The sequence below is a fragment of the Eucyclogobius newberryi genome, unplaced genomic scaffold (assembly GCF_026437365.1).
Source record: "Eucyclogobius newberryi isolate DKJ021-1_F unplaced genomic scaffold, fEucNew1.0.hap1 SCAF_2, whole genome shotgun sequence".
Classification (NCBI taxonomy): domain Eukaryota; kingdom Metazoa; phylum Chordata; class Actinopteri; order Gobiiformes; family Gobiidae; genus Eucyclogobius; species Eucyclogobius newberryi.
Genome location: NW_027315834.1, coordinates 9,074,981 through 9,100,545, shown reverse-complemented (window position 1 = coordinate 9,100,545; position 25,565 = coordinate 9,074,981). Strand labels below are relative to the sequence as shown.

Sequence of the window (25,565 nt, the reverse complement as noted above, 5' to 3'; positions counted from 1 at the left end):
ATATTTTTTGTTGCATTGAAAACATTTGTGCTTACCTTTTCTCCACAAACCTGACTCGTACATTGCCTGGGGGAGCCTCCACGTGCTTTATGGAAATGGTGTTCTTTTGGCTGAAAAATTGCATTAAACCTATATCGTATCTCTATGTTCAGTTTTAAAATTATATTACCATCAAATCCAGAAAATTACATACTGTTTGAGAACATTGTAACAAAAAAGTGTTGGTTTTGTTGCAAAGTGATGACAAAACTGTATATTTCGAATGGGCAATCGTCTTCAAGATTTATTAATGGCATTCAACTTCCTGTTAAATTCATATGTAAACTTTTTCCCATCCAAAATATGTAACATTTCGTTTTAGGCAGTTAATCTAAATGGAAATGGTCCTAATTTCACATATTTCTAAAACCCCTGGATAGAACATGGCTGCTTGAACTGGACGTCGGTTGCTGTAGGTTACCAAGGATGTCACTCTAGTGTTCCATTAACTTTAAACACTTCCTCAAACACACAGTCAAGCCACGTGTTTGCGTTGCCTAATTTCAGAAAATACAATGTAAACCAAACTCAAAATACATACAATGATAATATATAGAACGAAGTTGAATAGCTTTATAATTTGGCTGATAAAAGCATATTATAGTTCAGTCTGAGAAGGTTTGTTAAATAGTTTGATGTTATTTTTCATCAGGCAAAATCTGTCGAAGCCTTTGTTTGGGTCCTGAAGCGGGACAACAGTGTAGCATGTTGTTAGCAAGAAGTTAGCAAGAACAAGTTAGCAGAGAATTAATACATTTTCAAGACAAACTGGTCTCTACTTATGAAATGTGAGCAAAAATATTGAAAGCATGATTATGATTTATTTATGTGTCTTCGAGAACTAGCCACATAATGTAGTTCTGACGGTCAATTTAAGTTAAAGTGTGTATACATTGTATTGATTCTATTGCAGATGAATCTATACATTTTGACATTTTAATAATACGTGGTCCAGCTTTACCGTATTTTTCTTATCTCTTTTAGACCTTTTAAAATGCTGTAAAGGCAAAATTAAATAGACCAAAATACATGTCCAATTATAATAATCTGATATCTAATGATTTCATTCTTTATAACAAAAAATAACCAAAATTTAGGAATTTCCAGGGTCTACGTTTCAGCTAAAATCTAGATCTAGAGCTACCCAAAAGTAAAGTAGGTTAGTATGTAAATAAATAAAAGTGTTTTTTAACTTGCCTTTGATTTTGTATGTTTTGTAATATTTTGTGTTTAAGAGTAAGACCAGTTAGGCTCTCTTTTCTATGTAAAAAACATCTTTAAAATGTACAATATTTCACACTTCTTTGCAATGTTTAACGTTTAAAATGAATTTCTACTGAAAACAGCAAAATTAAAAAGAAACCCCTAAAACATCAAACAAAAACATATTTATCTTTCATCCACACTTTGTATTTCTTTGTCCACAGTTTGCCATGACGATAGTGATCGGGTTCGAGGGCAGTGCCAATAAGATTGGAATAGGCATTATCAGAGATGGAGAGGTGCTTTCTAACCCGAGGAGGACCTACATCACGCCTCCTGGACAAGGCACGTACTCTGGTTTTATTTATGAAATCTGTATATTGTCATCTTTTATCGATTTATTTTACTCTCCGTCTTCAGGTTTTATGCCCAGTGACACGGCGAGACACCACCGAGCCGTCATCCTCACTGTTTTAAAAGAGGCTTTGGATGAAGCGGGACTCGAGCCTCGGGACATCGACTGCGTGGCGTACACTAAGGGTGAGAAACATGACACAATGTTAATTCAGAGTTTGGCAGTTCCACATTGTACCTTTCCCTGAATACGCACCCTTTTATAGACAAATCAAATAATGTGTTTCAACAAATAGATGTATTATGAACAATATTCAGTCAATATTTTGCATCAACAAATGTGCTAAATGTAACTGCAGACATATCACTTTATACCCTTTTTTGAAGATTACACTATTGTCTAATTTTTAATAGTTTCTTGACATATCTTCAACCTCTACTCTTTTTACAATCATACTAGGGTCCCACATTTGTTTTAAATTCTGTTGTAAATGGCTAAATTAGAGAATTAAGATATTTATATACAGTAGTTTCTATTCTGTAGAGGTGCAACAAATTCATTGATTAATGAATTAAATCGTACTTTTGTAATGGAACAATCGTTAACTTGTCCAAACAAGTTTTATGACTCAAAATGAGCCACAATTGAGAATCTGTGCATTTAGTGTACTGAATGAAAACACACTACTTTTGTCCGTAAATGTGCTCTTGAACCGGCATCTGGGTCAAATTTAGAAAAACATGTTTTTGTAATGCCTTGTTTGTTGTTTCTCGTAAATTTTGACAGTGAATGTTGAATTAAATTTGAACACGAAAGCCCCCACATGTACTCAGGTCCTGGAATGGGGGCTCCTTTGGTGACAGTGGCGCTCGTGGCTCGGACGGTGGCCCAGCTTTGGGACAAACCGCTGCTGGGAGTGAACCACTGCATCGGACACATCGAGATGGGACGCCTCATCACCAAAGCCAACAACCCCACGGTGCTCTACGTCAGCGGGGGAAACACACAGGTGAGGCCGGTTTACAGGCCCTTTAAAAGTTCAGTGTATGTGTGTTTGCAGCACAGTATTTATCATTTGTTTGTTTTCTTGATTTGAGATTTACACTGGGAGAAATGACATGTATTTCAAATAGCATCCAGAATTAAAAAGTGCTTGAGTTAAGTCATATTTGTGTCTGTTTGAGTATATATCTTTACAGTGTTAAAATAAAATTTGCAAATAAACAAGTGAGAAAATGCTCATCGTTTCCTTATTTTTAGTAAAATCTTACTTTAATCCAGTAAAATCTTTCAGTCCATAAATACTCAAATCAAGATAAATACTACTTAATTCAAACACTTATTATCTTATTTAAGCTTGTCACTTTTTCCAGTATAGGAAGTGAAATAACTGTAAAATTCAACATTGACACCAACAAACTGCTTAAGTTGTGCTGTTTGTTAATTGCAGCTCAAGTTTTTTTTTAACAATATTGCACATTAAGGAATGTATTTTGTATTATTTTGCTTTAGGGTTATTGTGTCATTGGCATAGTAGTTTCAATGTTCAAAATGTGTAATTTCAATACTAAGTCAGACAATAATATAGTGTAAAGACACACTACACATAAGTACAAGTATGCAATTGTGCTGTTTTTTTGGTCAACAAAAGTCACTGAATTTATAACTCAATGTATCTACGGTAATTTTTATTTATTTATTTATTTTAGTTTTTCCAGGTAAAATGTCATTGTGAACGTTCTATGCCAGTCTCAAACCCCCCAAAAAATGACTTTACTTTTTAGCCCTGTTAAAAAAATGTCAAAATTAGAAAGTGCAGATCCTGCTCTCAAATGTAGTGCAGTAAAAGTAAAAATTGTCTACTGTAAAATGACAATTTTTAAAACTACTTTCATCTGTTTCTGTGCTCTCCAGGTCATCGCGTATTCTGAACGGCGCTACAGAATATTCGGGGAAACCATCGATATTGCAGTCGGCAACTGTCTGGACCGCTTCGCCAGAGTTATTAAGGTTTTATTTTAAATCTATTGAGAAAATATGATCTGCAATCCTCTTTGCTTTTTGGTATAATTACATTTCATATGGATTTTAAACAAACTGCTGAGTTATCTGAACTACACAGACTCTAAAACGCAACCAAAAACACCTTTTTGTGACAAAGACAGTGACATTATTAAATCGAAATGTCCAAAAATAATATATAATTACAGATTTGTATCAATAATACACTTCTTTTGTAAATATTCTCTGTCTCCAAGCCTTTATTCAGCATATTACAACCTGCATAACGGTTGATAAAGTGTTTAAAAAGTGTAAAGTCTCAACGTGCAATAGAAATACTTATCATATCATCTTTACTTAATAATCATTGAAGATAAGCTCATTTATTACAATACAACCTTTTTAGATTTCCAATGACCCAAGTCCGGGCTACAACATTGAGCAAATGGCCAAAAAGTAAGTGTTGACCTTTTTAAAAAGTCATCCGACGGTCTTGTCCTGTGCGAAATGACGGCGTTTCTCTTTTGGTCCCGCAGAGGTTCTCGGTACGTGGAGCTGCCGTACACGGTGAAGGGGATGGATGTGTCCTTCTCAGGCATTTTGTCATACATCGAGGTTAGCGAGCAGGCTAGCATCGGATGTTTCTCGATAAAAAAAAATCCCCGCGATAAACAGTGTTTTCTTTCGCAGGAAGCGACCAGTAAGATGTTGAGCACCGGTGAATGCACAGCCGAGGATTTGTGCTTCTCTCTGCAGGTCGGTGGGTTTTGTCTTTTGGAAATTTTAAATTGCGATATTGAATCTTAAACGAGTCGATTTTGCATCAAGTGTCTCCTCTAATTGAAACTACCTATAGATAGGATTTGTTTTAGATGACTTGGAGACATAAGAAATAAACAATTTAACAGGATTTTTGAAGGGATCCTGGCCTGTCTGTAGCACAGTTCTACCGCCGTAATTGTACCCATTTTTCTTCAAATTTTTTCACAAACTGCCACTTAACTGGTGTAAAAGGATTATACAATATATTTTAAAATCACTGGTTGGACCACTCATTGAGCTAAAAAGTTAAGGGAATGTACCGGTATTTTGTCACAAGATTAGCACATTTTTAAGGTTAATAATTTTACTTCCTGTTTTGCAATTGATGACGTCACCCTAGGAAATTACCCAGCAACCACCGGGCCAAAAACAAAAATAGCTTTATTTTTTTTAATTCATGTTCAGAGGGTGAAAAAAATAATTTCCATCCATCCATCCATTTTCTACCGCTTGTTCCCTTTCGGGGTCGCGGGTGTCTGGAGCCTATCCCAGTGACTTTGGGCCTTAGGCGGGGTACACCCTGGACAGGGGCCAACTCGTCGCAGGGCCAACACAGAGACATAGACATTACAGACAACTATTAACTCTCACATTCATTCACTAGGGCCAATTTAGAGTCACCAATTTTGCCCAACACAGGCATGTCTTGAGAGAACCCACGGTAACACGGGGAGGACATGCAGACTCCACCCAGAGAGATCATGTGTTGGGAATTGAACCCATGATCTCCTTCTTGGGAGGCAAGAGCGCTAACCGCCTTTGCCACCGTGCACCCAAAAAAATTATTTATTTTGTGTAAATTCTGCACAAACTTTGGAATGAGCCATGTCTCTGATGTTATTTTCTATAGATTTGTCAACTTTTATTGACAAACGGCAGCTTCAGCATTTATATTTACACCAAATGAAGTCAATATGAGAAAGTAATAAAAACCTGTCAAATGCACTTTAATGCCAAACTAAGTAACAACATATTTTCTCAGTCTGCTTTGTTCCTTGTTATTGTTTTAACGTGTGTGCAGAGTGTAGGTTTTCTGAATTGTCAGCGTGTTTTTGTCCCCCCCGTCCTGTAGGAGACGCTGTTCTCGATGCTGGTGGAGATCACGGAGAGGGCCATGGCTCATTGTGGTTCACAAGAGGTTATGATCGTCGGAGGAGTCGGATGTAAGTTAAACTAAACAGGGACCGGCCTCCTGCTGGTGCCAGAGTCAGGACTAAACATGGACTGGACCTCCTGCTGGTGCCAGAGTCAGAACTAAACATGGACTGGACCTCCTGCTGGTGCCAGAGTCGGGACTAAATGTACTGGACCTCCTGCTGGTGCCAGAGTCAGGACTAAATGTACTGGACCTCCTGCTGGTGCCAGAGTCAGGGCTAAATGTACTGGACCTCCTGCTGGTGCCAGAGTCAGGACTAAACATGGACTGGACCTCCTACTGGTGCCAGAGTCAAGACTAAACATGGACCGGCCTCCTGCTGGTGCCAGAGTCAAGACTAAACATGGACCGGCCTCCTGCTGGTGCCAGAGTCAGGACTAAACATGGACCTCCTGCTGGTGCCAGTCAGGACTAAACCTGGACTGAACCTCCTGCTGGTGCCAGAGTCAGGACTAAACATGGACTGGACCTCCTGCTGGTGCCAGAGTCAGGACTAAACATGGACTGGACCTCCTGCTGGTGCCAGAGTCAGGACTAAACATGGACTGCACCTCCTGCTGGTGCCAGAGTCAGGACTAAACATGGACTGGACCTCCTGCTGGTGCCAGAGTCAGGACTAAACATGGACCTCCTGCTGGTGCCAGAGTCAGGACTAAACATGGACCTCCTGCTGGTGCCAGTCAGGACTAAACATGGACCTCTTGCTGGTGTACTGACAGTGTGTCTGGTGCAGGTAACCACCGCCTGCAGCAGATGATGGGAGTGATGTGTGAAGAAAGAGGAGCCAAACTCTTCGCCACAGACGAGCGGTAAGGCCGTAGTTATTTTATTACTTGGTTTACGGATCCGCCGCACTAAGATTATTGATTTATACAATGTAAATAAAATTAATTATTATCAATTATTTTTATAAAGTACCGCCGACAACACAAAATAGTATTAAATGAAATATACGTCATAAGGCGCTGGTACAGCTGGCAGCCCGGTGTAAACGCTCTCTCTTCTTTCTCACACTTATTGTGCTTTATCTCCTATATTTTGTAAATATAGTTAGTATATTTTTTCTATTTTACTGTACGATAGGGACACGCGCTGGAATAGTTTTTTAATTCAACTGTTTTTGACTTTTTTCGGCTGGATTTGAGCGTTTTTCGTTGTGTTGTTGTGACGTGAGCTAGCTCCGAGCGAGCCCACCAGCCCCCCCCCCCCCGCGCCCTCCGGCCGCGCTAAAGTACGGCGTGTCGTCGGTACACGTTTATATACACGTTTATATACACGTTTATATGAAAGAGGAACTTCACGAACGATCGAGACACGCACTGGAATCGCTTTAAATTAACTTGTTTTGACTTTATTCGGCTGGATTGAGTGTTTTCGTCGTGTCGTCGCGATGTGTTTTGGCTCTGAGTCCCCCGGCTCCGGCCCCGCTCCGGCCCCGCCCCCCGGCTCCGGCCCCGCCCCCCGGCCGGCGCCGTACCGCGTTTACACAAAGGAGGAACTCATGAAACTGCGGAGAACTGTCGTCTTACCCGGAGATCGTCACGTTATCCCGTCGCAATACTGACCTAACCTAATACTGATGTGCAATTCTGTCATATGTGCAATTGCTGTTGGAATTCATGTGCAATTCATGTGCAATTACTGTGAAATTCATGTGCAATCTATGTGCTGTCGTGACACATATGTGCAATTACTGTCGGGATCACATGCAATGGTATTTATTTATTTATCTATGGGAGTTTTTGTTTATAGGAGATCTTCTACTGAAAGTGGTTTTCAGACTTCCTATAAGTGATCTGTTCTTCTGTATCTACCTCTGTATCTTCCTGCGTTGCACCAATGAAATTTCCCCATGTGGGACAATAAAGGAATATCTTATAAAAAGCGGTATTTAGTCAAAAGATAAGAGAGCGTAAAGCGTGGCGGAGCAGCGCTGTACTTGCGCGGTCCCAGCGAGAGCGAGCGCGCCCGTTTCCTCTGCCTTTAAACCGGCGGAGGAAACAAATTTTAAACCCGTTTTCTCCATCGCGTTTTGCCATGACTAAGGCTGAACACTTAGAAGTGTGAGTTCTGAGTGTAAATCATGCTAAATCTACTGTTACACTCACCCGCACCGCGTCTCTCCCCCTGGTGCGTTTTGAGAAAACCCGGACGTAAAAATCTTTTGAAATTATATTTATATTTCGCCCGCCCGGCTGTTCAATATATTTCATTTTTTATTTAAATATTTTTTATTTAAAAATCCGTAAAACAAGTAATAAAATAACTACGGCCTAAATCCTGATACGATCCTGTTTTTCTCCTGCTCGTGTCACAACAACACAATGTCCCCGATGTGGCACAAACAGAGGTTCTGTTATCACGTCTCAGAGCAGGAGAAAACGGCTCCTAAGTCTGCGTTTGCTAACTCGCAGTTTTCCCACAGTAGTTACGTTTAAATGCAGATCAGAATCTGATCATTATCTGATTTCTGGAGTTATCAGATTATTGAAATGTCATGGGAAGTAACATTCTCTCTGTGCTGGTTTGGACAAGGGAAATGCTGAAAGCTGAACTGATGTGGCAAAAGAGACACAAAAGAGAAAATATTAAAGTATTTTTTTAGAATGAATTGAAAATGAAATCAATAATAAATATAGCCGCAAGCGGCAATGATCGGCCCTCGCCACGCCGCCGCCACGCCGCAAGAGGAGGGGGCGCTAACGCGCCCCAATTGTCCTTTTATTACGCCTACTGCTGAATCTGTGACGCTGTCACATCTTCTCCCCTTTGTTTTACCATCAAAAAGCAATTTTATTTTGAATTCTTGGCAAAATGTGCGGCTTTGCCGCACAGACACCGTGACTCTTTGAATAAAAATGTGGATAACTTTTGATGGTCTTGAAGATGAGTCTCACCAAATTTCAGGTTAATAGGGCTGACGCCCTGGGAGGAGTTTGTGAAAGTCTAAAGTGTAAACATGTTCTGGCGATTTCCCCATTGGAATAACATGAAAGGTTTCGGTCATCGTTACGGCAACGCCATAACAATTATGACATGAGTCATTGACTTTTTTGATGGGGATGCTAAAATTGAGTTGTGTGTCAAATTTCATATAATTTCGCAAAACTAAACATTTAACCTCCATATAAAATCTGTAGGGGGCGCTGTGGCGCCAAATGAATTTATTTCACTTCAAGTAGGTTTAGGGCAAAGAGTTTAACAACTGATTCTAATTTGACGCAATTCGGACTTTATCTGCGCAAACGGCAGAAATTTTAAATATGGGGGATTTCTGAAATTCTAGCTACAGTTTGCGGCTTCGCCGCTCAGAGACCGTGAGAGGTATCAATGTAATTTGGATAACTTTTGATGTCCCACTCCTCAGTAGCATTTTCACCAAATTTCAGCTTTTTAGGGCCAACGCCCTGGGAGGAGTTCGTAAAAGTACGACGTTTGGAAAAACTCCGAAGTCATGTTTAGCCATTTTTGAAGCAATATGGCCGACATTTGGTTGGGCGGACGGCGTTGCCGTAATAATATTTTTTACTTCTCTTGTCACCATCTACCTCTGCGCCAAATTTCATGATTCTACGATCAGATTTTTTTTGGGTCATTTCCCATCTCTCAATGCATTTTTGGTACATTTGGGGGCGCTGACGCGCCAATTTTTTTAATTTTAGAAAAGGGAAATAGCCAGAATGTAGAGAGGCACGATTTTTAGAGGCGTGCAAATTTTTGTGACTTTTCGTCAATGTTCACTGGGTGAAAAATAGGGGGGTTGGTCCCGAGAAGAAGAAGAAGAAGAAGAAAGAAAGAAAGAATAATATTCCGATGCGAAAACAATGTTTCCCATTTTTCAAATATCATAAACTATACATTTTCGGAAAGCGCTCGCGCTTTCCTACCTCATGGTGTGGGTCCCTGGTCACTGACGGGTACTTTCGATAATTTTGAGTGGGCTCCGCCCACTTTGTGTTTTTGGCCCTCTATACAGTAATAATGTTCAATTTTTGCCTTACATGCTTATATGCACGGAACATGCAAGAGATGGGGAACGTATTCGTGAGCTACTTAGCGCAAATGAGTGCTTTATATGGGGATGACGACCGCTTCGCGGTCGTCATCCCAATGTAAAGTGCTCGTTTAGTGCGAACTTTTGCACGGGCTTCGCCCGTTTACAACGGTAATGTTCCATTTTCCTACAACTAATTAGTATGCACGGGGCGTGCATGAGTGGAGGAGTGCGTTAGTGAGTGTTTGGAAGTGGGCGAGCGCTTCGCGCTCGATTTTGTGCGCACTACGTGCGCACTTTCGCAGCCGTGCTTCGCACGGCCTTACGAGATTAATAGGCCTCTCGCCAGCTTGTGGCGCTCGGGCCTAATAATATAAAGTTCAAATTGAGATTTGTTTCACAGTCAAATTCTAAAAGAATGAAAGAAGTCTGAAGGAAAACTGTTGCAGCTGAGGAGAAATGAAGACCGTAAAGCTACACGGTGGAGCTTTAAGTCACATTCGTTCCACCAAAGTTCCTTCGCCGTCGCAGTGTGATGAAACAGCTTGACATTTTTAACTTATCTCGGCTGAAATGTGCAACAGCATTGTTCCTCGAAGGCGTGAGTTTGTGCCGGGCTTTCGTCAGCGGCTCGAGATAAAAACCTTTGTCCGTTAAACTCCACAGATTCTGCATCGACAACGGGGCGATGATTGCTCAAGCCGGCTGGGAGATGTTTCGCTCGGGGCAGGTCACGCAGCTCGAGGACTCGTGGATCACGCAGAGGTCAGAGTTAATTCTCACGCGTCCGTTCTGTCCGTTCATTTTCCCAGTCGAGATTCAGAATAAATATGTGTAATAAATGTCTGAAAGGGAAATGATGAGCACAAGACCAATGAATTTATTTGAAAACTTTATAAACAACCAAATTATCGACAAATTTTGAAGAATTGCGAGTTTTACGTGTGTTCTTTCGGGGATGAAAAGAACCACGTCATGGACAGTACCATATTTTCCGGATTATAAATCGCACTTTTTTACATTGTTTTGGCCGGGGTGCAACCACAAGAGGGCGCTCTAGGCTCTAATCGATACAGAAGCAGAATTGGCGCTTCCTCTACCTCCTGAGTTTGTGGAGTTGTTTAGATGTGACACAGAGGAAGAAGAATTCAATGGATTTAGTGATTTGGGGTTATACTGATGCTTTGGTAAACTTGTTAGCATGTTCTCTATGCTATAGTTATCTGAATAACTGTTAATATGGTACGTTTACATACCAGACAATTACGACAGTTCGTTACAATTTGTTGTCTATGCGTCATGTAGCTGAAGGTGTTACGTTAGCATACGTTCACCTATTCACCATGTTCTCTAATCTGTTACTATTTTAAATTGCATTTCAAGATGTTCAAAATATGCACTCATTGCAGTTCAAGTTTATGCAGAGAAGTTTACCCAAAGAAACTACTTTTTTAACTCTAAACATTATTTAAAAAAAGAAAGTAGAAACCTTGATAAGCATAGCAAAGGAGATATCCTACTCCCACAGACAATCTTTGTAAACAGCTGTGTAAGTTGTTTTTTTACTTAAAACAACCGCTTTATGGACATTAGTTACTCTAAAGTCACAAGTTAAAATCTTTGCGTTTTTTTGATAAGTCTGTGAGAAAAATGAATGGGAATCTGAAGTTAATGGTCGTGTTGATTGCGAAACATTTTGTCTGATTTCAGGTACAGGACGGACGAGGTGGAAGTGACGTGGAGAGACTGAGTTTTGAACACCTCATTTTCACTGTACGGACGTTCACGCGGTGCTTGGATTGCTACGATTTCAGGCCTGGAAAGAGGTCACGTTTTGGAAAAGACTGACACGAAATTATGTTTACACAAGTTTGGCTGTTCGTTGAAGGCGCACTTGATTTTTACTGTATTAAAAACAGAACTAGCTCATGTTGACAGATTTTCTAGCGGTTCAGACTTATTCCTCACTTTCCTGATGCATTCTTTGTGTCCTAATTATCAACGGTGACGTGTTTATAAGCATTTTTCAAAAGGCCAGAGCTATTTTTTACAATGAATGCAGACTGCACATGGCTTTTACAATATATGTACGGATTTTACTTAATCACACAAAAAACAAGCTCAACAGCAGCTCCGTCCTCGGCTTCGAGCATTATTTGAATCTGCGCAGAGAAATCTTGCTTGCATGATTGGCTCTTCACTGTGTAAGAGATTGAAATGAATCTGTAAAACGAGTTTGAGTCACAATAGTTTTGAGGTGCAATAAATTATTACAACAGCGCTGAAACAACTTCATGCCGCTGACACGATAGTCCTAAAGCAGGATTATTCCTTTAAACACTTTTGTAATGTAAAACTTTGAGACCAGTTAGACTAACAAATATTCATTTTAAAGCTGGGGCACCAAGCCTCAGTTTGTTGTAAAATTGCAGCTTGGTCAAAATCAAATGTAACATTTGTAGTTTTATTTTGGTTATTGTAGTTACCTGAACTAAATAGTTTATAGTAAAGACAGCGGCATTATTGAATCAAAATGTACGAAAAATCTATTCTTAAATATCAGTCACCATATTTCAAACTTTATTTTGATAAAAAAAAATCTTAATGTGCAAAAGAAATAATCACTTGGTTTCCCCTGAAAAATATACAACTGCAAATTGTACAGATTTTTAAATAAAGAACAAATGTGTCAAGTTTATTCCTTTTATTAAGCAATACTGTTCTTATACATTCCTTCTCCAGTGTAAATTTTATTATTCATTAAATTATTTCCAAAAAACAAAGGGACATGGTAAAATCCCTGTCGGATTCATGATGACATGCTCCAGATGAAGGGAAACGAGCAGGAAAAACTGCAACATCGTCAGGTGAAGGGCAATTTGTTTTGTGCTGTACCCTTTTGTAAACCTCTGCACACACTTTAAACTTTAATAAACATTTTAGACATTCTTCCAAATCAAAAAACGGACAATTCGGTTGTATCAATATTATCTTTTTGTATCAAAGTGCTTGATTGACCACTCGCTTTTACAGAGAAAAAATATTTGTTAAAACTACAGCTTTGCAACACTAATGTGAAAAATTAACTTACAGCTACTTTTGAGATTTAAAAAACATCTTTATGAACTCATACAAGCTTTAAAAATTGAAGAACAATGAAGTACCAGGGTTTGATTAAGGCAGGTGTTTTGTAAGGCGTTAAAAAAGTCCATTGTCCGAAAAGGATCCGTGTTGTATTGACAGTGAAGGGTTTAGAAAAACTGTCCATCCATGAGTTTATCGCCTTTTTGTGTGTAGTTTTTATGTGCTTCTGGTTGGAGAGACTTCTGATTTTTTTTGTCGTTAAGCCGGGTTGTCCTTAATCGGGTTGTACCAAACTACTCTTTTGAGATCTGGAAGAGAAAAAAAAAAGAATCATTTATTCATTCCTTCTACCGTGAATCTTCCACTTTAGTGGTGCTAAAATTTACATTCCTTAAGAAACGAGGTGGGCCAAAGACTGCTTCAATTAAATAAAGTGGAAAGTATCAGTAAATTGTGGCTATATATTTTTTTAAAAAGCAGAATTTATTTTTAGTTCCTTCCCAAATCTCTGGCACACTCACGTTTTTCCATTTTAGCTTTGGTCCATGCAACTTTTTTCTAATCCCAATAAAATAATTGGTAGAATGAAATTTTTTTTTAGGAATATCGACTGACCAATCAATCAATCAATCAATTAATTTAATAGATTAAATCCATAATGGTCATGTGTAGTCAGAGTTTTGTAAAGTATTTGCTTTATTTTTCCAGTTTGACCCTTTGGTGACGTTTATTATGTCACTTGCCTGTTGGAACCGAGCAGCAGATGACAGCCAAATGTAGAGGAATTTCCACAACTGTTACCTAGCAACTAAACTAAGTAAACAAGGACAAAGTCTATGAACTACACAATAGTTCTGATTTGACAAATTACACATTTATTTAGTTAAATGATTGTTTTTGTTCTGTGTAAATTGTGCACCCCACTATGATTAACACCGATACAGCCCAGTTGTACGTTCCTCCTTATTTTGATTATGTTTTTGGAAGCTTAGAATCCAACCACAAATGTCTTATGAAGTCAAAAACATGTGTTAATCATAAGTTTTGGCAATGAATGTTGACAAACTAGTCAGCCCTGTCCCAAATCTAACCGTTTTATGATCCAAAAATATTATCCAGTACAAACATAAACAGGCAACTAAAGTTGAGGATAATAATTTCTAAATTGGATTAAAAATAATTAAATGTATCACAATGTCAATCAAACGTAAGCAACTCACCTTTTTTCTCTCTGCTACATATAGCGTTCCACTCTGCGAAGACAAAACAAGACCGTATTTATCAATTACAGCTTCAAAACATGAATAAACTTACCAGCCCGTTTTTAAGTAAAGGTTTATTATTGTGAAACAGACTGGAAAAAAGGCTTAAAAAAAAATTTGCTCTCAAAACGGTGGCACTCAGAAATGTCTGTAAAGACATAAGATTTGGCAACTCTGGAATCGAGCCCATCTTCTCTATTTAAAAACAAACTAATTGAAAATGACCTAGAAAAATAAACGGAAATGTCAAGTGTAATCCCCCTACATGTATAAAGTGACATTTCTGCACTTTTGTGGTTCATTTAAAAAGGTCCCATATCATGCAAGATCAACTTTTCAGAGCTTCTTACAGCGCTATTGGTGCCTCATATATGTGCCAGAAGTGTTTTTTTGATTGATTCCTACAGTTTAACAAAAGTACAGTCTATATCCTTTTCCTAGGATCTGCAGACTGACGGGGCCTACTCACTGCAACGCGTCATAATCGCATGTAAATCCTTCTTATTGTACTTTAAACACCTTTCTGTGTACGCTTTTGGCTTTTTTTTGCTGTAAACTTGCTGATGCAGTGACCTGGTTTATGGTTAATCTCTCTAAATTGAATCTCCAACTCTCGACATTTCTTTCAAAAACTGGGAATCTTCCGTGGAGTTTTACTTGTCGCTGCACTCAAATTCTAGCACGTGATCAAACTGCGTTAAGTACAACTGTAAAGTCAAAATTGTGGAAGGTTGAATGAAATAAAGAGATTTCAAGCTCTATTTCAACGCGAAGAAAACACTTCAACATTTAACATGGCCTACTTGCATTACGTGAATGAGTATCTTGCTTTGATACAATTTTTAGTATCGATTAGCATCAGATTTTCAACTCTCCATTTACTTCGTTTCCTGTGATTAGGGATGTCACGATACAATATTTTTAGTGTTACAATTATTCACGATTATTTAGACTAACCTGGGTTCGATCGAACCCCAGGGGTTCGGCGGAGGTCAAGCCACACATCAGACTCATACATTTGTGATGACACGCCCCCGCTTTGTCCATCTGTGCTGCAGGGAATTTGGTGCGCTCAGTAGTCGACTTGAGACTGTCGTGATGGGACGTCTTGTGATTTCTTTATATTAATAAATATTTTAAATTGAATCAAAGCCCACCTTTCTGGGCAAGAAAAAGTCAGTCTCTGGGGCAATTTCCCTTGTCCTAGTCTTTAACTACTATACTATAATAAAATATCTTTGCGAGCAATCCTTCGAGGATGCTGGACATAAAAATTAAGAAAAGGAACAGACTGTGTTGCGAAAATGACATGAGTGGCACATTTCTACTCTTGACCTACAAAGCTATAAATGACAAGTCCAGGCTTAAAACGTTCCTCTTCGAAATGGCTTATGGTCAGACTAGTTGGGACAGAAACATAAACCCACAGCTTTAGCTACGCTGCCCTAAGAGTAACTATGCTGGGGGAAGTATGACCGCTTGAGCACTATCCTCTTCTTCTGACTACTTATGCTATCAAACAATATTTATTTTTTAATTCCACTTGCAAACTGTTCACCGCCTTCTTTTTCTTTCTCTCACTCCTGAGGACCTATGGACCCAGATGTCCCTCTCCTGGTGAAGTGGTCCCTGCCCTGTGTGGACGGTCCCTCATCTGCCTGAAGAGTGGGTCCAGTTCGCCTCAGTCGGTCCCTCATCTGCCTGAAGAGTGGGTCCAGTTCGCCTCAGTCGGTCCCTCATCTGCCTGAAGAGTGGGTCCAGTTCGCCTCAGTCGGTCCCTCATCTGCCTGAAGAGTGGGTCCAGTTCGCCTCAGTCGGTCCCTCGTCTGCCTGAAGAGTGGGTCCAGCTCCAGTCTTTCTCGTGTCCGTCTGTGAGAGTCGGATCTCTCCTTCACTGGAACTCCTCCAGGTTTCTACGCTTTTTTCCCAAAGAGGTTTTTTTTGTAGTTTTTCCTGGCCGAGAAGGAGTGTCTAAGGACAGAGGACCCTGGGACATTGTCCCTCGCCACCATAGACATTGTCTGACTTCATCACCACCACAGACAGTGTTGATTCATTTCTCCCTGTGGCCCTCAGAGGCAACTGTTGTTGTGATTTTGGGCCTTACAAAAATAAATTGATTTGATTTGATTTCTGAACTAGTCTCTGAATGTCACTGATTTGCAGTAAATAGTGAAAAGTGATGTTGATGCACGGATCATTTTGTGCACCAGTAAAATATATAGCTATATTTTAAATTTGAAAAAAAAAAAATCATTAATTAATAATTATTTTTTCAATTAAGGGTTCGGTGAATGAACTTATGAAACTGGTGGGGTTCAGTACCTCCAAAAAGGTTAAGAACCACTGATTTAGACCGACTAAACAACAGTGAGATATTCAATTTGTGACCGACTTTAGAAATTTTAACTTTATAACAAGACAAAATAAAGTTATGTGACAAAAACTGTCAGATAAAATAAAGTTTTTTACATTTAGGTCTATTTTATAGGCACTGGACTGAATAAAAAAAACACAATTATTCTTAAATTGTCACAATTATTATTATTTTGGTTCTTATATTTTGCCCTGAATAAGGCTACCCCAAATAAATTGTCTGTTTACTGTAACCCGAGTCAACATTTTTCAAGTGGCTCAATCGGTAGGTAAGGCCAAAAAAAAAAAAAAAAAAAAATTGCCATTTTTTTTTTGACCACCAGGGGTCAGTCTTCAACAGTCAATGACGGACAACGTCTCTATCAACCCGATCGGGAGACTAAAAATCTCCCGATTTTAAGATATTTTAATCGACCTTTTGTACGCCGCTATCCTTTATTTTGGTAGCGAAGGTGAGCGGGGGGAACATGCGGGGGACACGGGCACTGCCATGTTTGTTGTGATGACGCTGCTGGGCGTGTTTCAATCCCAGAATGCATTTGCGCAAGTCAAATTTCACACCCTGATAGAGAAACACATGTCCTATGCACACAGAGTGGCTCCGACCGGGGAAAAAGCAAAAGGCAATATCTCGGCTCTTACGCGCATTCTATTTTGATACAAACGCATGCGGAGGACTGAAAATGAAGATGCTAATGTGCGATGCGTTTTCAGTCCTTTTAGATGAAAGAAAGGAAATGAAATCCGTGTGATAAAAATATTTGACATGGCGGTTTAGGAAAGTCCGGTCGGTGAGTCGGCAAAATAATTGAAAAATAAAAGATTGACGTTTTTTCAACAAAATGCTGATATTTTTTTCCAGTCGGCTAGTTTCATAGCGGGTCGGTCGTGTTACGGCAAAAAGACATTATTTTGCCTAGCCTAATCAGGATTGTCAATTAAATAATCCTGACATCTCTGCCTGTAAATTATGCTCAATTTGCAAGTCTTTTATTGATTAATGACCTTTTCATCATTTGATTTTAGAACTTTCTGCAGGTTAAATTAATCAAAACGTTTGTTAAGCCCTATTGCCATTTTGGGCAAAACAAAAACACATTTTTTACCCAATTCAATGTCAAGTCCAACAGCCACACTCACCTCTACTGTGATAATTCAAAGCCTCCACTAGATGGCGACAGCTGAGGAGCAGCGTGCTGTTCTCCTCATCTTCCTCCGGGGGGCGTATGTTTGAGGAGAGGGGCGTGGCGGCAGGACTCTGCTCTCGCTCTGGACGCTGCTGTGGCTCCGTGCTCGCATCGGTCTTCGGCGGGGAAGGAGACTCGGAGCTCTCTGAAACGGGACGAGCTTCGCTGATGAAACTCAGGCCCCATTGGTTCTGCAGCAAGACGCCAATGGCAGGCCGGTCCTCCTCCAGACCGCCTGGGACCACACCAAAGGATATGGGTCACTTTCACCTTTCAGATTCACATTTATGTACACTTTTGTCCATTGGCTATGGCTGAACTCTGCAGTCATCACCTCTGTGATTTAAGGCAGATATAAACACTAAAGGGGCAAATATCAGCCCGATCTATTGCGGCCGACCCGTATATTATAAACTTTAACATCACATCAATACATCACAATATCCAACATCTCTAATTTGTCATTTGTGAGGAAAGCGCAGAAACACTGACCTGTGGCGGCCCCGGCCTTCACTTTGGAGGCGTAGCTGACGGCGGGCTGCAGCTTGGCGGGGCTGTCCTGAACGGGGAACGCTGGCGGAGGCTTGAGCAGTGACAGACTGTCCTCCACCCAGCGCTCCTTCTGCGACGCTTTACGCTCCTTGGCCGCCTTCTGGTTCTCTCGCCGCGAGCTCCTGCCTTTGTGGGCCTTGCGTTCCTTCTCTTTGCGGATGGCCGGGCTCTGGGGTTGAGTGGCCGGACCGTTGGGTTCGACTGCGGGGGAGATCTGACGCGCCGCTTGCTGTTGTTGCTGATTGGCGTTTTCGGGGATGCAGCTTCCTCCTCCTCCACCACCGCTGCCCGAGCCGGGGGACAGGCGCCGGTTGCGGATATGGGGCTCGGAGTTGGCGGCGGAGACGAGCACGGCGGGGTCGCACAGGGGGTCGGACTCACAGACTGTAGTGGCGGCTTCCCAGGAACCTGGACAAGAACGAGGAAGATCGGTGTTGTGCTAGATCAAAACTTGGGCTGCAACTAATGACTCGTTTACGACTAGTCGATAATTTCTATTGTTCAGGCTGCCCCAAATTAATTGTATGTTTGCTGTAACCCTACCAACATTTGTCAAATGGGTAGGTAGATTATTTTTTTATTTATTATTTTTAACTTTGAAGTCATAAAATTTCAAATTTGTTAATGAAATCCACCCATGATAATTTGCCTATGAAATCAAGTTATTATCATTTATCAGGAGAAATGTCACAAAACAAAAAAAATGTCCTACTACTAAACTACTAATAAACTACTTCTGGACATAAAACAAATGATTTTATTTTTTGTCCATTTTTACAGTAAATCAACTTTTCATCCACGGAACACAAATTCTGGAAATATGCTTGAGGGGATCTCTTCAGAAGGCACAATAAAACAAAATACACTATGTAAAAATAGAACTTTGTTTTAAAATCTAAAGGAGGGAATAACAGGTCTTGACTTGTGCAGCTTGCATCATCAACGTTATGGCATTCTCCTCTGTAGTAGAATCCTCATTCTCAATGTCTTGGTCATCATACATGACAAAGTCTTCAAGCCCCTGTCAAATCCCGTTGCAACCAGAATTTGTTGGTTCAACTCCGCTTGCTTACCCCCCACAAGTCCGACGGCTCGCCAAGTCCGACGGCTCGCCAAGTCCGACGGCTCGCCAAGTCCGACGGCTCGCCAAGTCCGACGGCTCGCCAGTCCGAAAGGCTCGCCTGCACGGTGCGAGGAGCTACAGGCGGAAGTGCCGCTTGGTGCCCAGTTAGGGACAGTCTCTAAATTACGAAGTGTTTGTTTGAAAATGTTTTATCTTAAAAAAATATCAAACATAATTTATACTAAAAAAAATAACATTGAGCAAGAATACAAGTGGCTAATCCTAGGTGCATTAGTCCTTTTGGGTTAAAAAAATGTAACCCTTGGCAGTGCTCTCCCCAGGATTTTTTTAAAAATGGATGGTAAATATGCCTTTTCGCATTTCCAAGGATGGTTTAACGTACCTTCATTATTTCCAAAAGGTACACGACCCTAAACATACTACATGGTGTATAGGTCTATTCACCATCAAGAAATTTGAATATTGGCTACCCAAAACTTAATGGAAACGATAAACATAAAGACAGTAATTTAAATGCATTACCAATGGGAACTGTATAATACACAATAATGAAAATGTGTACAGTTTTAGCTAATGGCAGTATAATGCTGAAATAATTTGGATACATCAACTCTTCTTGGCCTTTTCATCCATTGGACACAGGCAGCCTCATAGTCAAGACCATCAGGGTTATTTGGGCCTTCAATTGCCAGGAGCATCAGGTTATCCAGCATCTTCCTTGACTTGGTCTTTATTCTCCCTAAAGTAGAGAACTCCCGCTCACAATATGAAATTGTGAGATGACCACATTGAGATCAGGGCAGTAATCGACCAAAGAACTTCTCGGTCGACTAAACACAGTCCCCTGGGACTAGGGACTAAAATGGGGCGTGGCTTTAGCAAAAAAAAAAAAGTCTCAAAACCATATCTACGGCCCGGTTATTTATTCGACCTAAAGTGCACTGATAAGACAAGAGAAGAACTGGTAAAAAAGCATATTTCTAAGTAAAAAATAAATTCCTAATTTCCTAAATTGATTCGATTTCGATTCATAACATCCTGAATCGATTAATCACGATTTGATTCAATCAATCTGCTCTTAAATAATGAAAATGGCTCAATTGTGTTACAAAATACAAATGTACTTTCTTTGTTCTTTTCACCATACATAAAACATAAAACAGGTTTTAAGTGCAAACTTGTAAATTGGACAGTTTAAACTTCAGCTGTAAACAAAACCGTCTCAAGTCTCAAAAGTGCAATTTTAGTCTCAAAACTACTTTTATAAAGTAGTTTTTAGACCTGCTTGTGAGGCTCAGTTCAGTGTGTTCAACGTGCATCAGTGAGGTTTGTAGTATTCGTACAATAACTGACCTCCGCTTTGCAGATTTTGCAAACCACTTTGGTTTTATCCACCTCTTAGTCCTTTGTCATTTTAAATCCGAAATGGTTCCAGGCGTCAGACGAGTTGGGACGGCTCGCTGAGCCGAGTTTTACCTGCGTCTTGCACGCTTGACAAGCGAACGTAAAAGCGCCACGGCTGCACCACGCACAAGACTACTGGGGTTAACTTCATGGCATCTCATGCCTTATCGATATTGCAAAATTTTAATCAATCGATGACCCTGGAGGAAAGACTGGCAAACCCAAAGTACAGACTGAACTCCCCCACACCCAGACCACGGAGGAGCAAATACTTCAATCCTTTCCCTCAGAGTATAAATAACATCCTATAACCCCTCACTTTATTAGGGCTGGGTATTGCCAAGACCCGTGCGATGATACGTATCCGGTGCGATACGTATGTGCGATACGTATCCCGGTGCGATACGTATCCCGGTGCGATACGTATCCCGGTGCGATACGTATCCCGGTGCGATACGTATCCCGGTGCGATACGTATCCCGGTGCGATACGTATCCCGGTGCGATACAAATCAAATAGAATGGAAAAGGGAGGCGTGTAACAGTAGCGACGTTTCGACTCAAAAGCTCTTCTTCAGGCCTGTGTACACGCTGGTGCACGGTGTGTGTGTGTCTGTCTCAGTAGTTCCGCGCTGTTTACCGCCCTCTACAGGAGGGAGATTCTAAACGGCCGGACAATTTGTAATTAATTAACGTTGTTGGAAAGTATCGATACGGCCGTGACGATATATCGCAGTATCGATATTTTGAACACAGCCCTACACTTTATATGTTGAAGTATTTTTAGTTGTTACTTTTTGCATCAATGAAAACAAAGTGTGATGGTCCAGGTTATTCTTTCTTTGTTTCAACAATCAATCGTTTTACTCATCACTAGGACGCCAGTGAAGACCCGCAAAGATGAGACTTGACTAAACCTGACCTAAACTAACATTTACAGATGAAAGAGATTCATCCAAAACACTGCACACAGTAGCCTGAAAACAGTAGTTATGAAATGTGTTCAAATGTCTCTTTTAACGTATTACATAGACATGTCGAAAGTCTGTAAAAGGAGTCACAAATGGGCAGAAATATCATCTTATACCCTTATTTGAACATAAAGTGTAATTTTAATCTTCAATCCATTCTTTTCTGTTGCACTTTTCCCAGCAATGTTCTCAACATTCAAATTTTGCACAAATATTATTTACACATTATCTAAATAATGATATATCGCCACTCTACGCACAATTGATATTTTTGCTGTAATAGAATCACTGCTTTTTTAAACTACAGACAGGCCTGACAACACAATAGTTTAACTGATATATTCATTAAAAGAGAAACATTCCAATAAACTAATATTGAAACTACTTCAAATTACTGAAACAACAACATTTAAAGATTGAATGGATGATTTTTTTTGACCCAAATCTGAGTCTCATTTCCTCGTGGCGTGGACTGCCGATTAGTCCTGCCACGTATCAATCATAATACGCACCTAACGATCACCTGCAGCCACGTTTACGCGTGTCTAAGCGCATTGATTTATCACAATATAGTTCCCTCAGTGTACGGGACAAAATGAAGACGGAGAAAGGTAGTTCGAGCTGACTCAGAAGAAGACAGAAATCTACGGGAGACGAGAGATGCGATCCGTCGCGGTAATAAACAAACACGTGTGTGTTGTATCAGTCCGCACGGGGAGGGAGTGCGCATGCGCACTTCCGCCGGAGTTCTCAAATCGCCCGAAAAATTGTCCATTACGCCTTTAAACAGGATAAGTGCATAATTTATATCATGTATTTAGAAGTCATTTTTCAATCTACAGCTCAAATCAAACCTTACAACCAACGAAAAATATTAAGTCGTTCCAGCTTTCATTAATTGAAGTCTAAACTGTCAATATTATGACAAAATGTGATTCACCGGCATTTTTCTGTTAAAGCCAAATATAAAAACAAAAATCATTCTCCACATGAGCACAGTTTTATCCCATCAAACGACATGATCGGATTCAGAAGGTTACTGCCACTGCAGTATTTAAATGAGGAAATTGGAACACAAAAACACTCGCTGAGGTCTCAGTTTTCATTAAAAAAAAACGTTAGTTTCCCACTTGTTTTACAGCGTGTGAGAAACCTGTTCCTGCCCACCGGCCAGTCGCATTTCAGGCTTGCACATTTGCACACAGTTTAATGTTGGGAAACATTCTGGGTGTAATTAAGAAAGTACGGCGGGTAACTAGTCGTCATTTTTGCACCAACCCTTTACTTCACCTTGAATAATATGTAAACCAGAACTTACAAAAAATGTTTCAGTAAGATGAGATATAAATAAAAATGTATACTATAATGGCAATTGTTTTGGAAAGATGCTAAATTAGAACAGTGTATTCAAAGTTTTACATGTAGGCAATACAGTCAACATTCCATTTTAAAATGACCTAAAAGAGATATGTGCACATTAACAAAATATATACAACTCAAACCACTACTACTACTTACAAGCCAAAAAATGGTTTAAACATCACCCTTTGGCAGCTTAGAACAGAAAAAAATGACAAAAATGTAAACGTGTCAAACTAAAAACTCACACACAACTAAATATTATCGCATTTGAGTTATATATATTGTAAATACACAACAAATAATGTTCGTTTCAATCAAAAAGTGCAAGTCATTTAACGTGAAAAGATACCGATTAAACCATCGGCGCCGAGTGTTCACGTGACCTCAAGATCTTTCGACGATTTAAGTGACGCTCTCGTTACGAACTTAATGAGACGAAACAAAGCTAAAAACGGCCAAAAAATATCCTAGCTCGGTTCGAACGGACACACACGTTGGACGCAACAGTCTCGCTTTGATGCAAACGCTCGCGTTCTATTTTTGGCACAGGTTCTTTCTTTGGCGAGCCAGGGCTAAGCTGCCATGAGCTTGGAGCACACTTTGACATCGCCGGTGTTCTCAAACGCTCACAAACACGACATTTCCCCGAAGAATACGACACGGTAGAGTCTCATCGTCAATTCCCATTTAAACGAAATTGTTGTCGTGTTAATTTGAGCGCGTAATCGACCTTAAATGTAGCGCGGAGAGCATTAGCTTCGTTCAAAGTTTCGTAAGAGTCCATTGAAAGCGGGAGCCTCGACACTCGGCTAAAGCGGTGCTAACGTGGTCATAAAAGCGGACAAAATAGCGATCCAGACGCGTACAAAAGCACTCATCCAAATGGGAAAGTTGCCCAGACTTACCTGTTTTGATATGCATGTCTTTTTGGCGGATAACGAGGGAGATTTTGAACCGTTTCTAACTTTTGTTTACAGCGGAGTGAGTGAACGCGGCTCCAGGAAGCGACACGCGACTGAGGGCGGAGCCGGGGTGCAGCACATAAGCACTCCGGCGGGAAACAAGGAGGGAACCGGAAACACTGGTCACAGCAGCAAAAGAAAGTTAAAATATTGTGGGGGAAACAAACACATTATTATTATTATTATTAACACCAACAATAATAAATACATTTTCTTCACAATCATCCACTAATACAAAGAGCTCATTTTGTTCAGTTTGTTGGTGTTACTTTCTCCTAGAAGCTCCGCCATTGTCTGCTTCTCCCCGTGTGGATGTTATTTTTGCTTTGCCTAGAATGTCCTGAAGTATGGCATTAAATTCACATGTGTTTTTAAAGCTCAAAAATACCTAGTAAACATTCATTCTCACAGCTAGTCGGCTCCCATTATTCACAGATCTAATGCCATGCTGTGGAACATTTCAGGTAAAACAATAATACCGTCATGGAGCAAGCAGGTGACAGACCAGCAAAGTTACACACATAGTGCACTTTTAACTTATATTTTAGTTTTAAATACAAATGCATATCTTGAACTCTAACTATTCCGTCTCATTCATTAACTAATTTAATTCAATTTGTTGTAATTCCTCAGAAATTATCATTTTAAATTCATTCTTTATCGAGTTACTGTGTTGAAGTAATTTACCAGGTGTCTAAATATTTTTTTCTTAAAATACAGTGAATAATATTGTCTTAATTTCTCTTATTGTAGGTGTTTCAGGATACTTTTGTTTTGAAGAATCACAACCTTGACAAATAGGATGGAAACTTAAATAAAAGCACACAGAAAATCACCAAATAAAGGTCACAAAACAACTCAAAATGCTTCATCAAAACCATAAATGATAACACTTCCTGGTTCATGTTGCCAAAGCATTAGCTCCTTTTTGTGTTTGATCAATCATTGTCCTGTACGTCACATGTCATTCATCTGTGTCTCATGATTGAATCGTTAACTCAGACTTCAAAGCTTTGGTTCATGTGGACTTTAAATCTTTGAGAGAATGGCTGTAACGAGAAGGTCAGAGGTCAAACGGTAAACTACTTTTGACTTAGAGGTATATATACTATATGTATGTAACGTTTTCGTTCGTTTTTCCGGCTCCATGGATTTGCTATTGCTTTGGAATGTTTCGTAATATGCCAGTAAATGTACCTAGTATCTGCATGGAGACAAGCAGGAGACAATACTTGGCCAGAGTTACAGGTCAGATCTGTGGAGAGGCAACCTAGCTCACAAGCAAGTAAAAAATCGTGTTTTTAAGGTATTTCTAAGCAGCAACACAAAATACACGTTTTTCAAGGCGTACTACTGTTCTCCAGGACTACATAGTGCAACTTTAAAATGTTTAAATACACTCTAAAGAGAAAACTGGAAAGATTAAAAAAAAAAAAAAAAACACTTACAATTGAATGCAAGAACTTAAAATAAACAGTATGGAACTTTCTGGAGGTGGCGCATCAACAGCAAGATTCCATGAAAGTATAAAGTTAAAACCAAACTTATGAACACTCTCCATGCAGATAGTTTACCTGTTTAAACTCCTTCAGCCAGACCAAGCACAAGTCAGGTTTGTGGAGATGTCTGACAAAAATCACACAGTGGGACTTAAAAGTTACCAAAGAATAATATATATTTGTAGTTAATATTCTAGTTTTTTATGTTTAATTATAATACAAGTTTCCTGACTATCTTAATATAGATAAACAA

The 25,565-nt window shown here is 39.8% G+C and overlaps 2 protein-coding genes across 3 annotated transcripts; one reads left to right on the top strand and one right to left on the bottom strand.

Annotated features, from left to right (window-relative positions):
* The first annotated feature begins 710 nt into the window (after positions 1–710).
* osgep (O-sialoglycoprotein endopeptidase) lies at positions 711–16,046 on the top strand. 2 transcript variants are annotated; one of them, XM_072453453.1, is made up of 12 exons: positions 711–827; positions 1,467–1,587; positions 1,663–1,782; positions 2,431–2,606; positions 3,512–3,607; positions 4,005–4,054; positions 4,135–4,213; positions 4,289–4,354; positions 5,493–5,583; positions 6,310–6,385; positions 10,237–10,335; positions 11,281–12,490. In XM_072453453.1, the coding sequence occupies exons 2-12, from the start codon at positions 1,473–1,475 to the stop codon at positions 11,318–11,320; spliced, it is 1,008 nt and encodes a 335-aa protein (XP_072309554.1). In that variant the 5' UTR covers positions 711–827; positions 1,467–1,472; the 3' UTR covers positions 11,321–12,490. The 2 variants fall into 2 exon arrangements, 1 of the variants encoding a protein (XP_072309554.1); XR_011928107.1 differs by lacking the exons at positions 711–827; positions 1,467–1,587 and adding an exon at positions 14,358–16,046 and having other exon boundaries at positions 1,667–1,782; positions 11,281–11,396.
* On the bottom strand, positions 12,260–23,913 carry LOC140367119 (uncharacterized). Its single transcript, XM_072453455.1, has 5 exons — positions 23,757–23,913; positions 17,972–18,439; positions 17,433–17,714; positions 13,875–13,907; positions 12,260–12,962 (listed from the first exon to the last, which is right to left on the bottom strand). Exons 1-5 carry the CDS (start codon positions 23,770–23,772, stop codon positions 12,913–12,915), a joined length of 849 nt encoding a protein of 282 aa, XP_072309556.1. The 5' UTR covers positions 23,773–23,913; the 3' UTR covers positions 12,260–12,912.
* Positions 23,914–25,565: the final 1,652 nt, after the last annotated feature.

Coding starts and splice junctions, on each gene's coding strand:
- osgep (XM_072453453.1), top strand. CDS start 1,473: ATGACGATAGTGATCGGGTTCGAGGGCAGTGCCAATAAGATTGGAATA. Junction 1,783..2,430: donor CTGCGTGGCGTACACTAAGG/GTGAGAAACATG, acceptor ACATGTACTCAG/GTCCTGGAATGGGGGCTCCT. Junction 6,386..10,236: donor CTCTTCGCCACAGACGAGCG/GTAAGGCCGTAG, acceptor TAAACTCCACAG/ATTCTGCATCGACAACGGGG.
- LOC140367119 (XM_072453455.1), bottom strand. Junction 13,908..17,432: donor TTTGAATTATCACAGTAGAG/GTGAGTGTGGCT, acceptor TTGTCTTCGCAG/AGTGGAACGCTATATGTAGC. Junction 12,963..13,874: donor ATGTAGCAGAGAGAAAAAAG/GTGAGTTGCTTA, acceptor TTTCTCTTCCAG/ATCTCAAAAGAGTAGTTTGG.